This window comes from Oculina patagonica, chromosome 9 (assembly GCF_052425735.1).
Source record: "Oculina patagonica isolate OP01 chromosome 9, crgOcupat, whole genome shotgun sequence".
Classification (NCBI taxonomy): Eukaryota; Metazoa; Cnidaria; class Anthozoa; order Scleractinia; family Oculinidae; genus Oculina; species Oculina patagonica.
In genome coordinates, this window is record NC_135766.1 from 13,363,693 (window position 1) to 13,380,438 (window position 16,746).

Sequence of the window (16,746 nt, forward strand, 5' to 3'; positions counted from 1 at the left end):
ACTGTTATTTCGCAGTAATTTCTAGTAAGAACAACAACATGTGTACAAATGTACATTCTTTTTTCCATTAGCTTATCCCAGTGTGAAAACACATCTTGAGATACTGAAAGGTATTGATGTACCTGCTGAAGGTAGCGGTAATCGAAAGTAGCAGCGAAAGTTCACGTTTGTTGGGAAATCCCGGACGTAGGGTCCCTGTGATAATATCCCGGTGATGAACAAGTATCCCATCCTAGTCGGCGGGGCCGGGGCGGGGGGGGGGGGAGGACGGCGGGCGGCGCCGGGCTCGGCCCCCGGAGAGGCTCGCAAGCTAGTCCACTCATGGTAATGAAACTCGGGCAAGCTCCGGCCTGATGGGCCACTAGGCTAAAATGCAGACTTTACTTTCCTTCCCTTTGTATATTGACATTATTTGTTTTTATTACAACGGGTTGGCCCACATCTGTTACTTGATAGTACCAACCTTCTCCCCCCCCCCCCACTCCTGCCCCGCTCAAGTAGCAGTAGAAAAATGCTTAGTCCGAAAGAAACGTGGAGTCGTCACTTTTGACACTTTATAGTAACATGCGTAAATGCATTTGACGCATACTACAAATGTCAAGACATACATGCTTAGGGGGATCTCAGTTATAGTGTATATTATACCTTTTGACTGATGGCGTTTTTGTTGTTGTTGCAGCATTCCCTGGCCGTCAGCGTTACTCTCTGCCCTGGACATGGCAGATTCAGACAGCCATTCCTCCTCTTACCCACCTGGTAAAATATCAGTTTATTATCTTTTTGGACACTGGGACAAAAATAAAATAAATCTGTCTATAACTGTTACAGAAAAACTATTACCAGTCAGTGCTTTTTCCAGACTGTTTTCTGGTTTAGTTTCTCATCATATACTATTGCAAATCCAGAATCTGTAATCGTCTCTCTAATCGGTTACTTTTCCCTGATATACCATTACGACGACCACACACGCTTTTACCTTTAAAAAAAACTTGCTCTTGATTTTTGTTCAAAATACCAATTCTTGTGTTTCTGATCGCTGTTCTTTATAGTGCCCTCTGAAAAAAGGAACCTCTAGTGTCTGAACAGAAGTTAACTTGGCTTCGGCTTAACTACAGTGGAACCCCGATATAACGATATGCAAGGGAGCAGTAAAATGTTATGTTATATGGGGTTCGTTTATCGAATCGTTATAACGTTGGCGTAAAATAACGAAAATATTTTTTGTAGTTTTTTTTTTTTTTTAATTATGAGGATTAAAAAAAATTTAAATATTTTATATTTTTTTTAAAATATTTTATTTTTATTTTTTTTTTTTTTTTTTTTTTTTTTTTTTTTTTTTTTTTTTTTTTTTTTTTTTTTTTTTTTTTTTTTTTTTTTTTTTTTTTTTTTTTTTTTTTTTTTTTTTTTTTTTTTTTTTTTTTTTTTTGGTATTCACTAACACTGTAATTGTTTCGTGATTTTTAGTCATAGTGAGTCCCACACCTCACGCTGTTCTAATGCCATGTGCCTTGGGCGTGCCTTACAATGGGGAGAGTGGCCAGGCCTGGCGTGCCAAATGGTTCCCATGTTCCGTGCATGAAAAGATTGCAACTGGGTTTTCTGATGGTGAGAGATGCTTTAATATAAGTTTTTGGCATTGTTAGTTTTGGAGTCCTGTGGTTATCGTTGTCATGTTGAATGGACAAAATTGGAGAGGATTTAAACGGGTTGCAGGTTGGCCCGACTTCTGCAGTTTACCTGTAAAAGACTGTTGTTCTGCCAATTTGAAACTAAGAGCTTATAATTAACGAAAATAAACAAAATTGCTTAAAATCCAATGACCCAGCTCTTAAACACATTGACTCACAACGTTAACGTATTGCACTTTGATATTTTCTACTTAAATCTTTTCCATTGCTGCATAGCACAGATTCACTCAACCGGCATCTAACTTGCTCGCTAGAGAGCTCAACCTATTTCCACCCCTACCCAACTTTCTCGGTAGCGATGACTGCAGTCAGGTTGGTGGAACTGAGGGCTTCTTGAAAATGACAGTTAATGTGTAAAGTGCAAGTTAAATCACTCATCAATTTTTGTCTCTTTTCAGGAACTGTAGCTATCTGGAATCTCTTGACAGAATCACCATTGTTAAAGGAAAAAATGGGCGATGGGACACAGACTTTTCGTGAGTGAAAAACAGCACTTTTAAATACATGTATGGTTGTTCTAAGGTTTACCATCACTGCGATTTTGCAGTAAGGATACTAAATTTTCGTAGAATTTGAACTGCTGAGCACGGAGTACGTTTCACTTTCAGTGTGGTAATAAATGAAATAAGGACCAACTGGCTTTTCAGCGCAATAAAGGTGCATCCTGTTCTATTTTTCCAATGTAACTTCACTACTCTCCAACTGTTTTTTTTTTTATAACGTATTGTACTGTACTGATGATTTTCATGTCTGCAAACGTTCATTAATTAACCAAAAACTTAAGCAACATTTTCTTGATTTGGAAAAATCTAATTTGCATTTGCTTTCTACACATTTATTTACATATGCGATATGTAAATTTGTGTGAAGAAAGTAAATGTAAATTACATTTTTCAAATCAAGATGATGTTTAGTAATCATTTCTTGCCTTCGTTGACATTTGTTTTGAATATACTCCTCGAATTTCTTTTCTTATTTTTATTTTTTTATGTTTTGATTTTCATCCTTCACAGGCCTGGCTCCGTTTCTTCACATTGCAACTAATTCATCGGTTGTCAAAGACTTGGCTTGGTGCCCACAGTACCCAGACCACCTTGTCACAGGTAAACTATGAACTTTGTTGAGGCGTTATGGTTTAATGTCTATTCTTCGATTAACCTCTCCTCACGCCCATCTCCTTATTGTATTTAGGGAAATGGTTAAAACTATTGTACTCAGACAGGACTCGTGCAAAAAGAAAGGTGGTCTCTAAAGATGGTGTCTTGTTTGTATAACCCCACTCTATCAGAATTAGAAACTAAGAAAACTATTCAAACGTCCTTGGGCCATTTCTCCAGTAATAAAAGCTTCATGCACACTGAATATGAAAGTCTGAACTCAAATTTTGAGGCCAATAAATTTTGTCCATTTGGGTAATTAGTCAGGTAGTTTCTTGCATAGCTCCCCTACCCCTACACAAGATGAGTCCTCGTCGAGCACACTTGTCATGCCCTCGTCTCTTATTTAGAGATACTTGTGATCTAAGTAAAATAGTGACAATTTAAGGCCAATTTCTGGAACCTCAATCCATGAGAAATTAAAATTTGTTCGAGAAATCGTTACCTATGCTGTTACTTGTTACCAATGCTTCATGCACTAGTCACTGACTAGTGTATGTAATCCTGGCTGTGAAACAAGGCAGTTGAAATTTTTGTCAAGAAAACTGTAGATGATATCACAGTCCACTTATTTGTTAATATGTGGATCTTTGTTTTGTATTTTAGGCAGTTACGATCGCTTGTACAAAATATGGAACCTCAAGTCTCCCTTTGTGCCTGTAACTGTTGTAAAGCGAGGTATTAATAAATTTTAGTTCTATCGTTATTCCTAGCCTGGGTTGCAGCCAGATGTGTCACAAAATCCTCAATAAAGTCTGTCTGCATATCGGCTCCCAAAACGTAAAGCTTTTTTTCGATTGCGATTTGACAAAATCATGCCTACAGAACTATTTAAAAGTACTGACTGGCTGGAATAACCATAGGGCAAGCAAAGCCAGGCAGCTGGTTAACCGTGTGAATCCGGTTCATAATCTGGCCGGCGTTTTGTTTTGTTGTTTTTTTGACGTTTTTTTGTTCGTCAAGTATTTTTGTCGGTTCCAGACCCACGCGGCCCAGCCGGCTCTTTAGTCACGGTCATGCAAGATTCATGTTTACTAGCGATCAATCATTTAACATAAAAACTCTGTTATTTGTTTAGAGTAAAATGTATCTTTTTGTGTCGTTCAAGTGTTTTGCCAGAAAAGAGGACTGAATAATCACATAGAGTCTATTTAAAACTACCACAACGTGAGACCCATGCGACGCGATCGCTCGCCTGTAGCTATAAATAATCGTTCACCTATTTTAAAAATATTTACAAATACTCTGCGCTCTGTTCGTGTGGAATATTTTTATTTGTGTTATTCGAGCGTTAAGCTCAGAGCAAGAACAAGTCGTACAATTTACCTAACACGACTTGTTTTCTGGATATTTCAATTTTTGTTTTGAGTTTTTTTTGGGAATCGAAACGAAAATTGCAAGCTCAGCCAGAATGTGTCAAGGCACGGGATACATATCAATGCGCCAGGGGAATTACCAGCTTATGATCGCACCGTCAGGTATGCTCTATTTATACTTGCAAAAGCTCGTCGGACGACGCTAAACGGAGATATACAACGGGATGGCCTTAGTCTACTCTTCATTTTGGCGTGAAATGGACTTCTTTTTAATGCCATTCATTTACTAGTTTGGGTTTATTTTATTGAAAAGCCGGAACAAAATAAATATTTGCGTGCGTAAGCAGGACTTTATCCGGCCAGGCATGTGGTTTTTAAAAAGCAAGAGATGACGCGGTGAAGGAATTCTTGTCACGCACACTCCGTGACTCACGCAAATACGAAATATTCGAAAGACTTCGGGTCAACTTCGGAAAGAAAAGTAATGGGTACTCCTAGGGAGTACAATTTGGGATTAATTGTACTGCTCTCGTCCAATTATAATCCAGTAATTTTGTTGAGTTCGAATACTTCTTAATTGCAGGTGTACCTCATGAAATCCACTGGCCTGTTGGCTTTGGGACTATTGTGAGTTGCGAAGATGACGCGTTTCAGAATCTCACTCATCCGAGCGTTTCAAGATACTTTACTTTTGTTAGCAGCAAAGAGGAAAGATTAACATCATTGGCGACTACTCACAACAGCACAATATGGGTTTGTATACAGTAAAAATCCGCGAGTAAAACAGGTTCAGTTAGAGCGGTTTTCACTTGAGTGTCGAAAGTAAATTGCGTTTGCTTTGGTTTTGCATTGCTACGCTTAGTGATTGGCTTAAAAAATCTCGCGCCACTTTCTCAGCCAATCAGAAGTAGTATACAGTAGTGTCATATACACTTTAACGTTTATGTTTGTACAAAAATTTCAATCACTGCTTTCTCCTACAGACCTTGTGCGTATCAGACTGGACAAGTCTCTTAGTCAGTGCAGATGCCAGCGGTGAAGTGATGGGAGTCCAAGTTCAACTGAGGCCGAAAAAGAAGAAGGCCTTGCCCAAATTTGTAAGTGCAAAAAAAAAATTGATAAAATACTGTATAATTATGTACTTAATTGACAACTTTCCCAGTGGGGGTTTTCAAGGCCACTGGGAACCAGGCTTTTAGCCAGGTGGGAGTCCAGGAGTCCTATGGACGGCCACTTTTCAGAGAAAATTAAAATGAACAACTGTATACTGAGGTTTTTTTTTAGCAAATTTTGACATCTTTAGATACCTTTGCACTCATAACTGCAGAAAAACACCTTGAATGGTCCTCAGGCCCTCCTATGGGGACATAGTCAGGCCTTATAAAAATTTTGGACTCCCACTGTAAATCCATGCTGAAGCCTGCTGGGAACAGACACTAAAACAGATTTTAAATGAACATAGTACGGTTGAAAATCCCAACTGGCAGGAGGCAAACCTGTTGGCTATTTAAAAACGTAGCCGGGGAGTTACACTTGGGCCACCAAGTGTAACTGTATTATCTGTATTTCTGGATACACTGACCTAAATATGTGCCTTTTGTCACGCATGGCCGGTCCCGCTCTAAGAACCCCACCCTCGTACTTAAACCTGCTTACTGTAAAACCGCAACTTTTCAAGCTTCTTTTTTCAATAGAATTGTAAAACCTTGGAACACTATCTGTAACCTCGCCCCTCACGACAAATTTTCTAGCCCAAGTTTATTCAAATATTTTCTGCGCGCCACTTATTTTACTCTACTGGATACTACCTATGATATTGACATGCCCTGCACCTGGTTCCTCTTCCGTAACTGCCCTTGCCACCGCTCTTAATTTTTGTAATTAATATTATCTGCATCTTGTTTTATAACTTTAGCTATAAGTAATTAACTAGATTTTATAACTATAATTTTTAACTATAGTAATTAATTAGATTTATTGTATATACATTTATATTTATATTTTTTTAATTTAAGATTTTTATCGCCATTCTTTTTAGTTTTTAGGGTTGCGCCCCGCATGGGTTACTATTTTCCCGTTCGCGCAATTCCTTTTTGGTCCTTTTCTTTTTCTTTTATTTGTAAAATTTTAAGACCAATAAAGTTGATAGATATGAACACCACAAGCTAAACCCTCGACCTCCCTCACTCGGCCATGCTGCCAATACTGTTTTAATGGCAGGCACTGATGCGCTTATCAGAAACGTCTGGAGCTGTTACATCTCCGTTGTATTCATGTCGGCTGTATTGAAGGAATTTTTTACTGTTGAAACACGTTGCTAATAAAGTGACGGGAAAATGGTCTAAGAAGGATATATTGCACAAACAAGTTATAACTATTTCTCATCGTTCAGGCAAACACTGACTGCAAATACCCGCGATTTTGGGCTTTAAATTACCCGCACTCCTCCATTTTGGATTTGATGACGCCATTCAGAAAGATTTCAAAATTTTGACATCTTTCTGAATGGCGTCATCAAATTCAACGCGACTTCGTCGCTCAAAAGAGTCGACTTGTGGCAAGTCTAAATGGCGGAGTGTGTGTAATTAAGGTGTCGGAAATAAGTTATAAATTATGCCAAGTGGCAAACCTAAAGGTAGCAAAGGATGTTATTTGTCTCTACAGGGTGTTTACAGGGTGTATTTGGAAGACCTTGACAAGTTGGCATCTTCAAAGGAACAAGAGTCAAAAAAGGCAGCCAAAACCATGGATATGAACAACTCTGACTTAAAAGAGAAAAGTCAAATAGATGCATGTATTGAGAAGGACATTAATCCGTGTACTTCAGAAGAAATGGAATCGTGCGCTAACAAGGAGACAAATGCATGTACTTCCAAGGAGAGAGATTCGTCTACTTCCAAGGAAACAGATTTATCTACTTCCAGCGGGGCGGAAACGTGTGCTGACAAGGAAAGGGAAAATGCTACACCGCCACGGAGCACTGCAGAAGTGTTTCAGAAAAAAAGACTTGTCTTTCACGATGTTAACTTAGTAAGTTATTAACCAGCACGTTTCACAGAGATTTCAACGAAAACTTTCATTGTACTAGTTTTACAAACAACTCTTCGTGGAGCTTGCATTCCAGGGAATGGCCGATTTCATGACCTTCCACTTTGTTTCTCCTAGCAACAACCGACAGCTAACGTCGCTACGCATTGTAAAAAAAAATTCAAACAGAAAAAAATAAATAATTGAATAAAACTAAACAGACATGTTGTGACAATCTGGGATCTGATCGTGTGCGAAAAGGTCAGGACGTTGGCGAGAAAACCAAAGTATGAGTGCTTCCGGTGAACCGATACATTTGTTTACAACAAAAAAATGACGAAACAAACACAACAAAAGAACGTGAGCGAGTCGGAGAGGCGTGTAGTTATTTTACCTTAAGCAATTTGTTATGAGCACTATGCAGCTAACAAATCTGAGGAACGTTGGATTGCGTTAGTCTCCTTTGCAGCCGTTATTTGGATTTGAAATGTCACGCAACGTTCCCCATCCCAAATAACGGCTGCAAAGGAGATTAGGGTTTCATTTAATTAAAATCTTTCAGGGTATTTATCTTGTCGATTTCTCCTAATTATCCACAGTACTCTGCAAGGATTCCTTATGAAATAGCGCTACTGTTCACTTTTCGTAATTAAACTGAGTCAGTAAGAAACATTTCCTTTTTTTACCTTTTGCAGCTGGAGTTCCAAAACAGTATCAGTAAATCAGATCCAGATTTGAAACGTCTCATGAGCCCCAGCACCATGCAGTCTATCCCTTATGACAACTTCATAAACCCCCAGGCGATACACAAGGTAGGGAGATTAATCGTCATTACGTGACAGCCGAGAGCCGTGACAGCCGTTCGGTAACGCAATCCAGAGGGGAAAAGGGAGGGGGAGGGTGGGGAGGAGACACACGAGAACCGAGGAGGAGCAAGAGGAGAGAGAGGAGAGAGACAGGGAGGAGAGGAGGGGGAGGGGGAGCGACGAGACGGGGGGAGAGGAGGGGGGGAGGGGGAAGGGGAAGAAGGAGGAAGGAGGCGGGAAGGAGAGGAGAGAGGGAGGGAAGGGAGAGAGAAAGGGAGGGGGTAGGTAGGTAGTTAGGTATGTAGGCCGGAAGGCAGGGAAGAAGGAATGCGAGAGGGGGGGGGGGGGGGGGGGGGGGGTGCGGGGGGGGGGGGGGGAGGAAGAGGGAGGGAGATAGATGAACAAACTGAAATTTTGAGTCAGGTGAAAGTGACTGTTTGAGACTGTTGTGTTTTGCTCAGCTGTGTAACTGCTTTCTTTTAAGTTTTGCATTAGGAAAGTGAGGTTAACTCAATTACTGTTTTCCTCAGGTGCGTTTCAACCCCAATAAACAGTCCTTCACGTGGCTTGCTTCAGGTGGTGCTGCAGGCCTGGCAAGACTTCATTTAGTAAAAGAGGTCCAGACGGTGACGTAAGGGATACAAGAGAAATGTTTCAACACTCTGAATGCAAGCTTCTTCCAGAGAGGAGGAAGAAAGGTTTCCTGACGTGGATCGGCAAAGTCGGCAACACTTCATGTGCTCAGACACGGTATTAGAACGCGAAGAGTTTTTGAGAGAAGAGTATGTTTGCAGGTTATAGCCAAAAGGCAAACATCGGTCATGAAAATTGACAATTTTGAGGATGGAGTTTGAACTATTGTTCCCTTTTGATATGTTGTTGAAACTGAAAGTCGTTAGAAATAGTAGTTGGTGGAGAATTGCTGATCCAAATACAGACAAAAGTTATTTTTCCGGTCAGTTACAGTATGTCTTAAAAATGGCTTCAGTTATGAAAAGTCTTGAACTATCTCTTTAGCGAGACGGACCTTGATTAGAACTTGAACTTCAAAGGGAAATTAATTTTAATCTTTCCCGATATAAATCTCCTACTGATAATGTAGCAAGTTGAAATATTTCAGGTTGTGCTGTCATATCAATTACTTGAAACTGTGAATATGACAGTAGACTTGTTATAGTAAGCTTTATTTATTGAATATAAGACACAATGCAGTCTTAGTGTATCCTTGTTTGGATAGTATTTATAAGTTGAATTAATGTGATATTTCAAGACACTCAGTCCTTTGGTGTAATTTAAACTTAGTTACCTTTTATGCCGGGCACTCAAATGGAACCTCATTTATTATTGGCCCTTTCTTTCTTTTTTCTACCCTGATAAGCTATTTTTCTGAATATGAATATTGTGCACTAATGTACTGTTAGATTATTATTGAACAATTGGTATTATTTATTTCACTTGCAATGTATTTTTAAAGGCTTCATCGTGTCTCGAACTTACAAAATAAATATATTCTTAAAACAACCCTTTCTGGACTATTTCTTGAAACTCCTATGCAAAGGACAAAGAAAAAGAGTTTTTAATTGTATATTTGAAATGTTGTCGGTGTTTTAAATGATGCAAGCGAAACCCTAAGCAAAAATCAGCCTTCATTTTTGTAGAACTAACGAGTTGAACATGTTTATAATCTAAACCGACACGTTATTGGTGTCGCTCAAATAATGCCTCATCATAAATGCGTGACGCACAAAAGATCAAATTTCTAGCCTTGGTCACTGATTACTGCAACAGAGATCAAGAAATGGCGCACATGCGAACCAATAAGGTAGCCAATAAAACATGCGTTGTTCCTTAATTTCATAATAACTTGTCCAATAGTCAACATTTATAATTAATTTAACTCATAAAATATCATCTCAGTCATGTACGCAATTTATGCAGTTGCGAAAAGAAAGCCTAAGAAAATCAGTCTTGAACGAGTTTGCGATACTGAGCAAGATAAAAATATGAAAATGAATATATGAAAACTCATACACTTGAACTGTGGCCATGGTGAAAGATCAATGCATGAAAATCGCAGTTACTGCGAAAATGTTTCATGTACTTACTCTTTTACCCGCAGTTTATATAGAGGAAGGCACCGGAGGAGAACGAGAGCCCGCAGACACTATACGATGTGAGATCCAGATGCGACTCCGAGAGGAGGCCGCGTCGAACAGGCCGAGAACGAGAGCCGGAGCGAACACACGGCCGGGGACGGACCACTGTCCGGGGATCCTGGCTGTTTATATAATAAATGAGATATCTTACATCGCTTCCATTTTGCATTTCGTTTAGACGACTGTATAACTCCTCTTAACTCATTGGCTCCGGGATTTACTTTGAAAAAGCCCATTTTTTGGACACTTTTGACATTTTTTGGTCAGATATGAGCTAAACGTGCTCCAAACTACCGGAAACGGCATAGCCACGTTCGCTCAGTGACCGGCGGGAGGGGGAGGTGACTGTGATACAGACCTCACTGCTTGTGTGATATGTTGTGATGCTATTAGTTGAACATAATAAGCAGAGAGGTGACAATGCGGCACCTCCAGCCTCACACCACGGCCAGGTCCGGCAGCCAACTGTAAAATGGACTATTGGAACACGAAGGCATGCGTTTCTTTCCACTAGCATCACATTCTATGACATTTCTGCTCGGGTTTGCGCAAAAGTCAGAAAGTGCCCTACCACTTTAGGCTTTTCGTTTTTCGATTATTTTTTCGCTTTTCCTTTTTCTCCTTTTCTTCCCTTTTTGCTGCAGTTGTTGGCCTTCTACTGGGCTTTCTTTCAGTTCAAGAAATCCCGAGAAAGCATGATCCAAACAGGAATTTCTTGCCATTGAGGAGCCAAGGGTGGTTGAAGCAAATTTTCCTCCGAGTTTTTCGTTCAAATTTCTAAGCATTTTTTGGGGGTATTTCATTGCCCCAATCACTCTTATCTGGGCATCCTTGGAAAGGTCTTTTGCTCTTGATTTTGACCCGAACCGGTGCTAATGGGTTGAAAAGGCTACTTTCTTCATACATTCATTTTAGGCAGAGTCACGAGGACCCATCTGTCACGCAATATCTGAGGCTACAATAAGGTGAGGTGACAAGTTTGTACGTGACAAATGACCCACAGTTCCTGACCATTATTGCTAGACTCCACAGACAGCAGTTACTGCTCCAGTGAAAACACACAGTGCGGTTAACTGCGCCCTCTTGTGGGGTGGGGTGGGTCCCATTTAGCCAACCCGATGCATGCGTATTACACATGTACGAATTCACGCAGTAATCGGGCATTCTTGTGCCCGCGGTACTGTTAAAGCGGTACCATCCCTCTACCAATGCGTCGTCGCATTTTTGCAATCCAGACAAACTTCTGTGGTGTACACTTCGATCTAATTCCATGTTGGTTATGTAATTCTCACATCCCTCTCCTGAGGTGTAAACAAATAATGTTATCTTAGCAGCTGGTTTATACATTTAGGATGATGCAGGACAAATTATTAGGATTCCGCTCGTTCAGTCTTGCTATGATGTTAGAACCCCGCTAACTCGAACTTACTTCCATCTCCCTTGGATTTGACCCCGCTTTTCAGTCATTTTTACTCGGTTAACTCGAACTCGAAAACCCCGCTAACTCGAATCAAATTTCGTTTCCCTTGATCAAAATTTGGGTCAAATTTACCCCGATAACTCGAATTCCGGTTCTTGAAGCTCGCCATGGTTGCCCATTTATTAGAGCAACGAACAGACCACGTATTTAACAGCCATTTTCCACTCTTATCAAAAGAATGTATGATCGTGTTAGAGTTTCTGACAAAAAAAAGTTTAATTTGAACTGTACTTTATACTGAAGTGCCCGAAAATCAGTTAACTATCAGTTGTTAACTTGGCAAATTAAATATTCTATCTACCCCAATAACTCGAAACCCCACTAACTCCAACTGCTTTTCGTTTACCTTCAAAGTTCGAGTTACTGTGGTTCACTTCCACTTTTTGCAATAATTACAACGGTAATTAAAATTTCGACACACCGCTAAGCCCAGAAGCCTATTCCCCATTTTTTACGACCTCTTGTGAGAGGAGGTGGTGGCGGGTTTATAAACAAATCGTAAACAGAAAAATAGGTGTGGGAGATTGAAATACAGGACTCTACAAAAGGGTAAGCATAAAGAAACGTGGGCGAGATGATACATTTAACTCTAAACCCTTTAAAACATAGTTATTTGTCAAAGGAGTTAATAGACAGAGGGGGAGATTTTATTATGGATGGTGAAGTGAGTGTATAGGAAGACGGTGGGAGAGATGCACGTGGTGACAACGATTCACCTGCTGTGGCTGGTGCCACAATGTGGAAAGTCCCCCTGTGGTCCGAGAATGGCGATGAATGGTAGGGAGAGGAGAACACGACCCGCGGGGGGAAGTGACTGCGAGATATCACAAGAGGGGGGGGAGAAAGCTGAGGCTCAGCGAGAGGACAGCTAGTGACTACAATGTAAATAAATTAATTAAAAGGGGCTTGATAGAGCGTTTATCTGACTTGTAATATGATAGTCGAACTTACCTGCACCAAGCTCGCAGTGGACGCCGGTTAAGAACGGTGGGCACGTGCACGTAAACCCATTCACCGTGACATTACATGTTCCTCCGTGCAAACATGGGCTGCTGAAACACGCGTCTGAATTAATTGCAAAAAAAAAAATTACAATCTTATGTTTTGGCTCTCGCTATGCAATGATTATTATGTTAAACGTTATGAAAAATGACAGCCTGGATTTCAGACGTCTTCCTCCAGTCGCTTACTATCTTCTCGGTAGTGAGCGACCAGAGGAAGACGTCTCAAATTCAGGCTAATGAAAAATGACATAAAATATCCGTTTTTCTGACAATTTGCAAATACGCTAATCAGAGACAAATGAAATCAATTAGCCATGTTCAAAACGAGCAGGGGACTGGGTACGAATATTCAATATCGATTGGATTGAAAAATTGGGCCTCTCATCTGAAAGAGCATCCAAAAATTAGTAACACAACCAAATTTGAGAGTTATTGGTTTAAACGAAAAGGCATGATACTCTTTAAAAAATCGTTGAAATAAGACAGCTTAGTATGGATTGCTGGATTGGAGGGACAGCTATACTGAGCTCTCTTATTTTATTAATTTCTAAAAGTGAACCATACCTATGCGTTTAAACCAATATTAATCAAATTCTGTAAATAAACTAATTTTTAGATGCTCTTTCAGATGCCAGGCCCAATTTTTCAATCCAATCGATATTGAATATTCCTACCCAGTCCCCCGCTCATTTTGAACATGGCTAATTTAAAAACGAAGAAGCCGACCGATACCAAAGTGTGCATAACACCTATTGTTATGTCTAGAATATGTGAAAAGGACAGCTTTGCGGGACTAACAGTTGAGTTTTTTTTTAAAAAAAAATGATTATGTCATATGAAGCCACCATCCATCTTGTGACTAAATCAGGCAAGCCATTTATCTAAGCATTAAAATTTTAGCATCTTACCATTTTCACAGTGGTCCCCACTGTACCCCTGTGAGCACCGGCATGTATACTGACCCTCCCCCTGATATTCACATGTCCCGCCATTTTGGCACGGATTGCTAGGACATTCCACGGTAACTGTTCAGAAAAAAACCGTAATAATCATGATAAAATATGGGCAAATTGTTCTGGAATTGTAAAACCGCTAGCCAGCACTTACCACCTCTCTCCATGTCACAGAAAGCGGTGACAGGCTGGTTCCCAGACCCTCCCAAATCTAGCCAATACCGACCACTAGGTACCACTCCTCCGCAACTGTCCTTGATTTCTTGGCATGAAGCAGCTGGAAGCTTGGAAAAGGAACCAAGGGTAGCTTTTATAACAAAAAATAAACGCATGAGTGTTAGACTGAGAGGAGAGGAAGAATAACTGCAGCTTCTTTTCGCAATCTTTTGACTGGTGGGGGGGGGGGGGGGGGGGGCAGATCAGCGTTCTATCAGCTTCATAGCAAATGAGTGATCACGTGATAACATCGAGTTGATTATCTAGTTGGAAGCGAGGCATTGCGGGATACCCAATTTCTCTTCCTTTCTTTGCAGCGTGATGTCTCCTTGTCAAATCGATTCTGAGAAGAATGACATTTCCAAGAGCACTCGGCAGTAGCTTAAAAGCGTAAACGGAAACTCTTTAAGGATAGAAGTTTTATGTAAAAATAGATCAGTACTTGAGACGTTTATTTTGTTTGTCTATTGAAGTCAAGCTTTTGAGAATTAATGAGCCTGCTATCTTATTACCGACTTCCGCAAAAGAAAGCAACTTGAAAGACACTGACGAGAGGTTTAAAATAAGCACACAATAAATGCCAAATCTTCGGCCACGAAAATAGATTTTTATTTGCTTTTTAATTTTCTTATTGTTACCTGTTTTCACGGGACTTTATTTTCGCAGTTACAAAAAATGGCGAAGTAAAAGAGCGGCGAATAAAAGGTCCCACGAAAATAAATGGCTCGAAGTTTAATTCTCTGCTATAAAACCCTTTTATCTGGCAAAACTAAAATCTAAGTCTCACGAAATTTGCTTCTTCCATTTCCGCAAACTTAAGTTCCCACGAAATTAACTAACTATGAGGTATAAATGAAATTTTTAAAAACAAAGGCAACAAGAAATTTAGAGAATTAACAACTTACCTCTGAAAGGGTTATCCAAGTAGATAGCACCTGCATGGGACAGAAAATTCAAAAGACGCCATAGTACGAGTTCTGTTGTTCAACTCACAAAGGTTAGTCTTTTCGTAAAAGTTTAAACTCTGACAGAGCCTGTCTTCCTTGCACCGGTAATAACATGCAAACATGTCGTGTATCACAAATGATGTGTAACTGTGTTTAGCAAGAGCGGTCCCTTTGATGGATGTTACACAGTTGCCGTTGAGGGGGCTGTTGCTTGAGACATTTTGTAGGTTGTGTAGTATTATGAGAGAGAGTATATATACGGAAAGAGGAAATAACAAGTGATTTCTATGAACTTTGGACGGCAACTCTACAAAAAATAAGGACGAAGATATTAGAATACTCAGATGCGACACAAATTTCTCAGTTGAAAAACAATCGCAACGGTTGTTGAACATGTTAAGCGATTATTGCAATCGCCCAACTGTAAATTGATCAATTGTCACTTACAATTTTCATTTTCTTCTTTTTATCCCGTTTTTATCCTGGGTCAATTCAATAGGCGTTTAGCTAATATCACTGTGCAGCGTATAACCATAGCAGTGCGAGGAAATGAAGCGCTTTATTTTTCCCCATCGTCCGCTTTGCCAAGGGAAAATACTATAAAGAGTTCAGCTGCTGTTCATTATCCATTACCGATTTCATCCGGGTTTCTACGCAGTTTGCCGCCAAAGGGGACGCGTACTAACTAATTTCAACCCAAAGCCGCGTAACAGCAAATGTGATTGGTAAATTCAGCCAGAGGGCTAATTTTAACCTAGGTGATTACAAACTGATCAACAATATGATGGAATCATTCGTGACTCCAAAAAGGATTGCTTTAATTAACGTTCCACAATTCAACTTTTTTCTCACTTATGAAAGCGTTCGGACAAATGTTCGCCAGTGAAAGAAATGACCGGAAATCTGACAGATTCTTACGTTAAAAATATACTTTGTAATGACAGAGATATTTTTTTTAATCGTAATTCAGTTTCAAACTTCCTTTTGTAACTTTCTAAAATAATTTAATCAGTAAATGCGCCGATCATATAACAAGCCGCCGAGTAATTTATTCTCCCAAATAACCATGGCAAAATGGTGTTTACCATTCTACCGTAGAAGTAATATTCCATTTCTTTATTGCGATATAAATAATTCAGTATTTTAAAAGAGGGATGACAAAAATTAAAATAGCATGAAAATTATCTAAACGTACAAAAACAAAAGGACCGTATTTTATACGTTTTCTTTTTTTTTTCTTGGAAAGCGAATTCGAATCACTTTGAGGGAAAACAGAAATTTTTACCGTAACGTAATCAGTACGAGATTACAATCGTGCGTAAAAAGATCGGTTTATCAGCGAAGTTCAATTATATAAAATAAACATTTCAATGTCAGGTAGCTCTGCCGCCAAATTGATAAGTGAAATGGAAAGTGGCAAATACACCTGGAAGACTCCGGGAAGACTACGATGAATAGAATTTATTTCGCTTTCCTTGGAAATTAAATCAGTTTTATTGTTCCAGAAGTACAACAATAAGATGCCAATGGCGTTTACTGTAAACCACTGGACAAAAGGTTTTTTTTTGTCTTGCTTTTTTATTTAGTTTTACCCATAACCGTCAAAAGGCTTAGCGGAGCAACGTCACGGGGATTTCGCAGATTTTTGGTCCAAACTATCATGAAATTAGTAGAAGGCAACTTAACTCATAAAAACATTATCTTTAAACATCTAAAGGAAGATATAGAAATAGAACATTGGCTAAAAATATTTATTTTTTGAAGACGCGCGGAAACAACTTGAACAGCTTGGCCTCAATTATTTAATTTGCAATCCATTTCCATCCTAGCCATCTTCAGCCAAATACACATGGTTGGGTACTCCCTATAATGGCATATACGGAGAGGCTCCACCCGAAAGGGGTACCTTTTACATGCTTCAACAAGAGTAAATAATATTTTCTCTTGGCTTCAAGTATATTTTAAACGGTACGGATTTCACAAGTTTAGGTATATG

The 16,746-nt window shown here is 39.6% G+C and overlaps 1 protein-coding gene and 1 pseudogene across 3 annotated transcripts in view; one reads left to right on the forward strand and one right to left on the reverse strand.

The window, feature by feature from the left end:
* LOC144666216 (uncharacterized) overlaps positions 1-9,515 on the forward strand; it is a 32,760-nt gene extending 23,245 nt beyond the window's left edge. For both annotated transcript variants that reach the window (XM_078527611.1, XM_078527612.1), the window contains exons 19-28: positions 680-756; positions 1,465-1,605; positions 2,087-2,164; positions 2,702-2,791; positions 3,452-3,523; positions 4,745-4,914; positions 5,145-5,258; positions 6,826-7,191; positions 7,884-8,000; positions 8,525-9,515. In XM_078527611.1, coding sequence (XP_078383737.1) covers positions 680-756; positions 1,465-1,605; positions 2,087-2,164; positions 2,702-2,791; positions 3,452-3,523; positions 4,745-4,914; positions 5,145-5,258; positions 6,826-7,191; positions 7,884-8,000; positions 8,525-8,629 — 1,330 coding nt within the window. In that variant the 3' untranslated portion in view covers positions 8,630-9,515. The remainder of the gene's footprint in view (positions 1-679; positions 757-1,464; positions 1,606-2,086; positions 2,165-2,701; positions 2,792-3,451; positions 3,524-4,744; positions 4,915-5,144; positions 5,259-6,825; positions 7,192-7,883; positions 8,001-8,524) is intronic.
* A 1,106-nt stretch (positions 9,516-10,621) lies between these two features.
* LOC144666250 (uncharacterized) lies at positions 10,622-15,388 on the reverse strand (annotated as a pseudogene). Its single transcript, XR_013573146.1, has 6 exons — positions 15,198-15,388; positions 14,709-15,055; positions 13,742-13,894; positions 13,543-13,659; positions 12,582-12,695; positions 10,622-11,451 (listed from the first exon to the last, which is right to left on the reverse strand). The product of XR_013573146.1 is annotated as an uncharacterized LOC144666250 (transcript).
* Between the last annotated feature and the right edge of the window lie 1,358 nt (positions 15,389-16,746).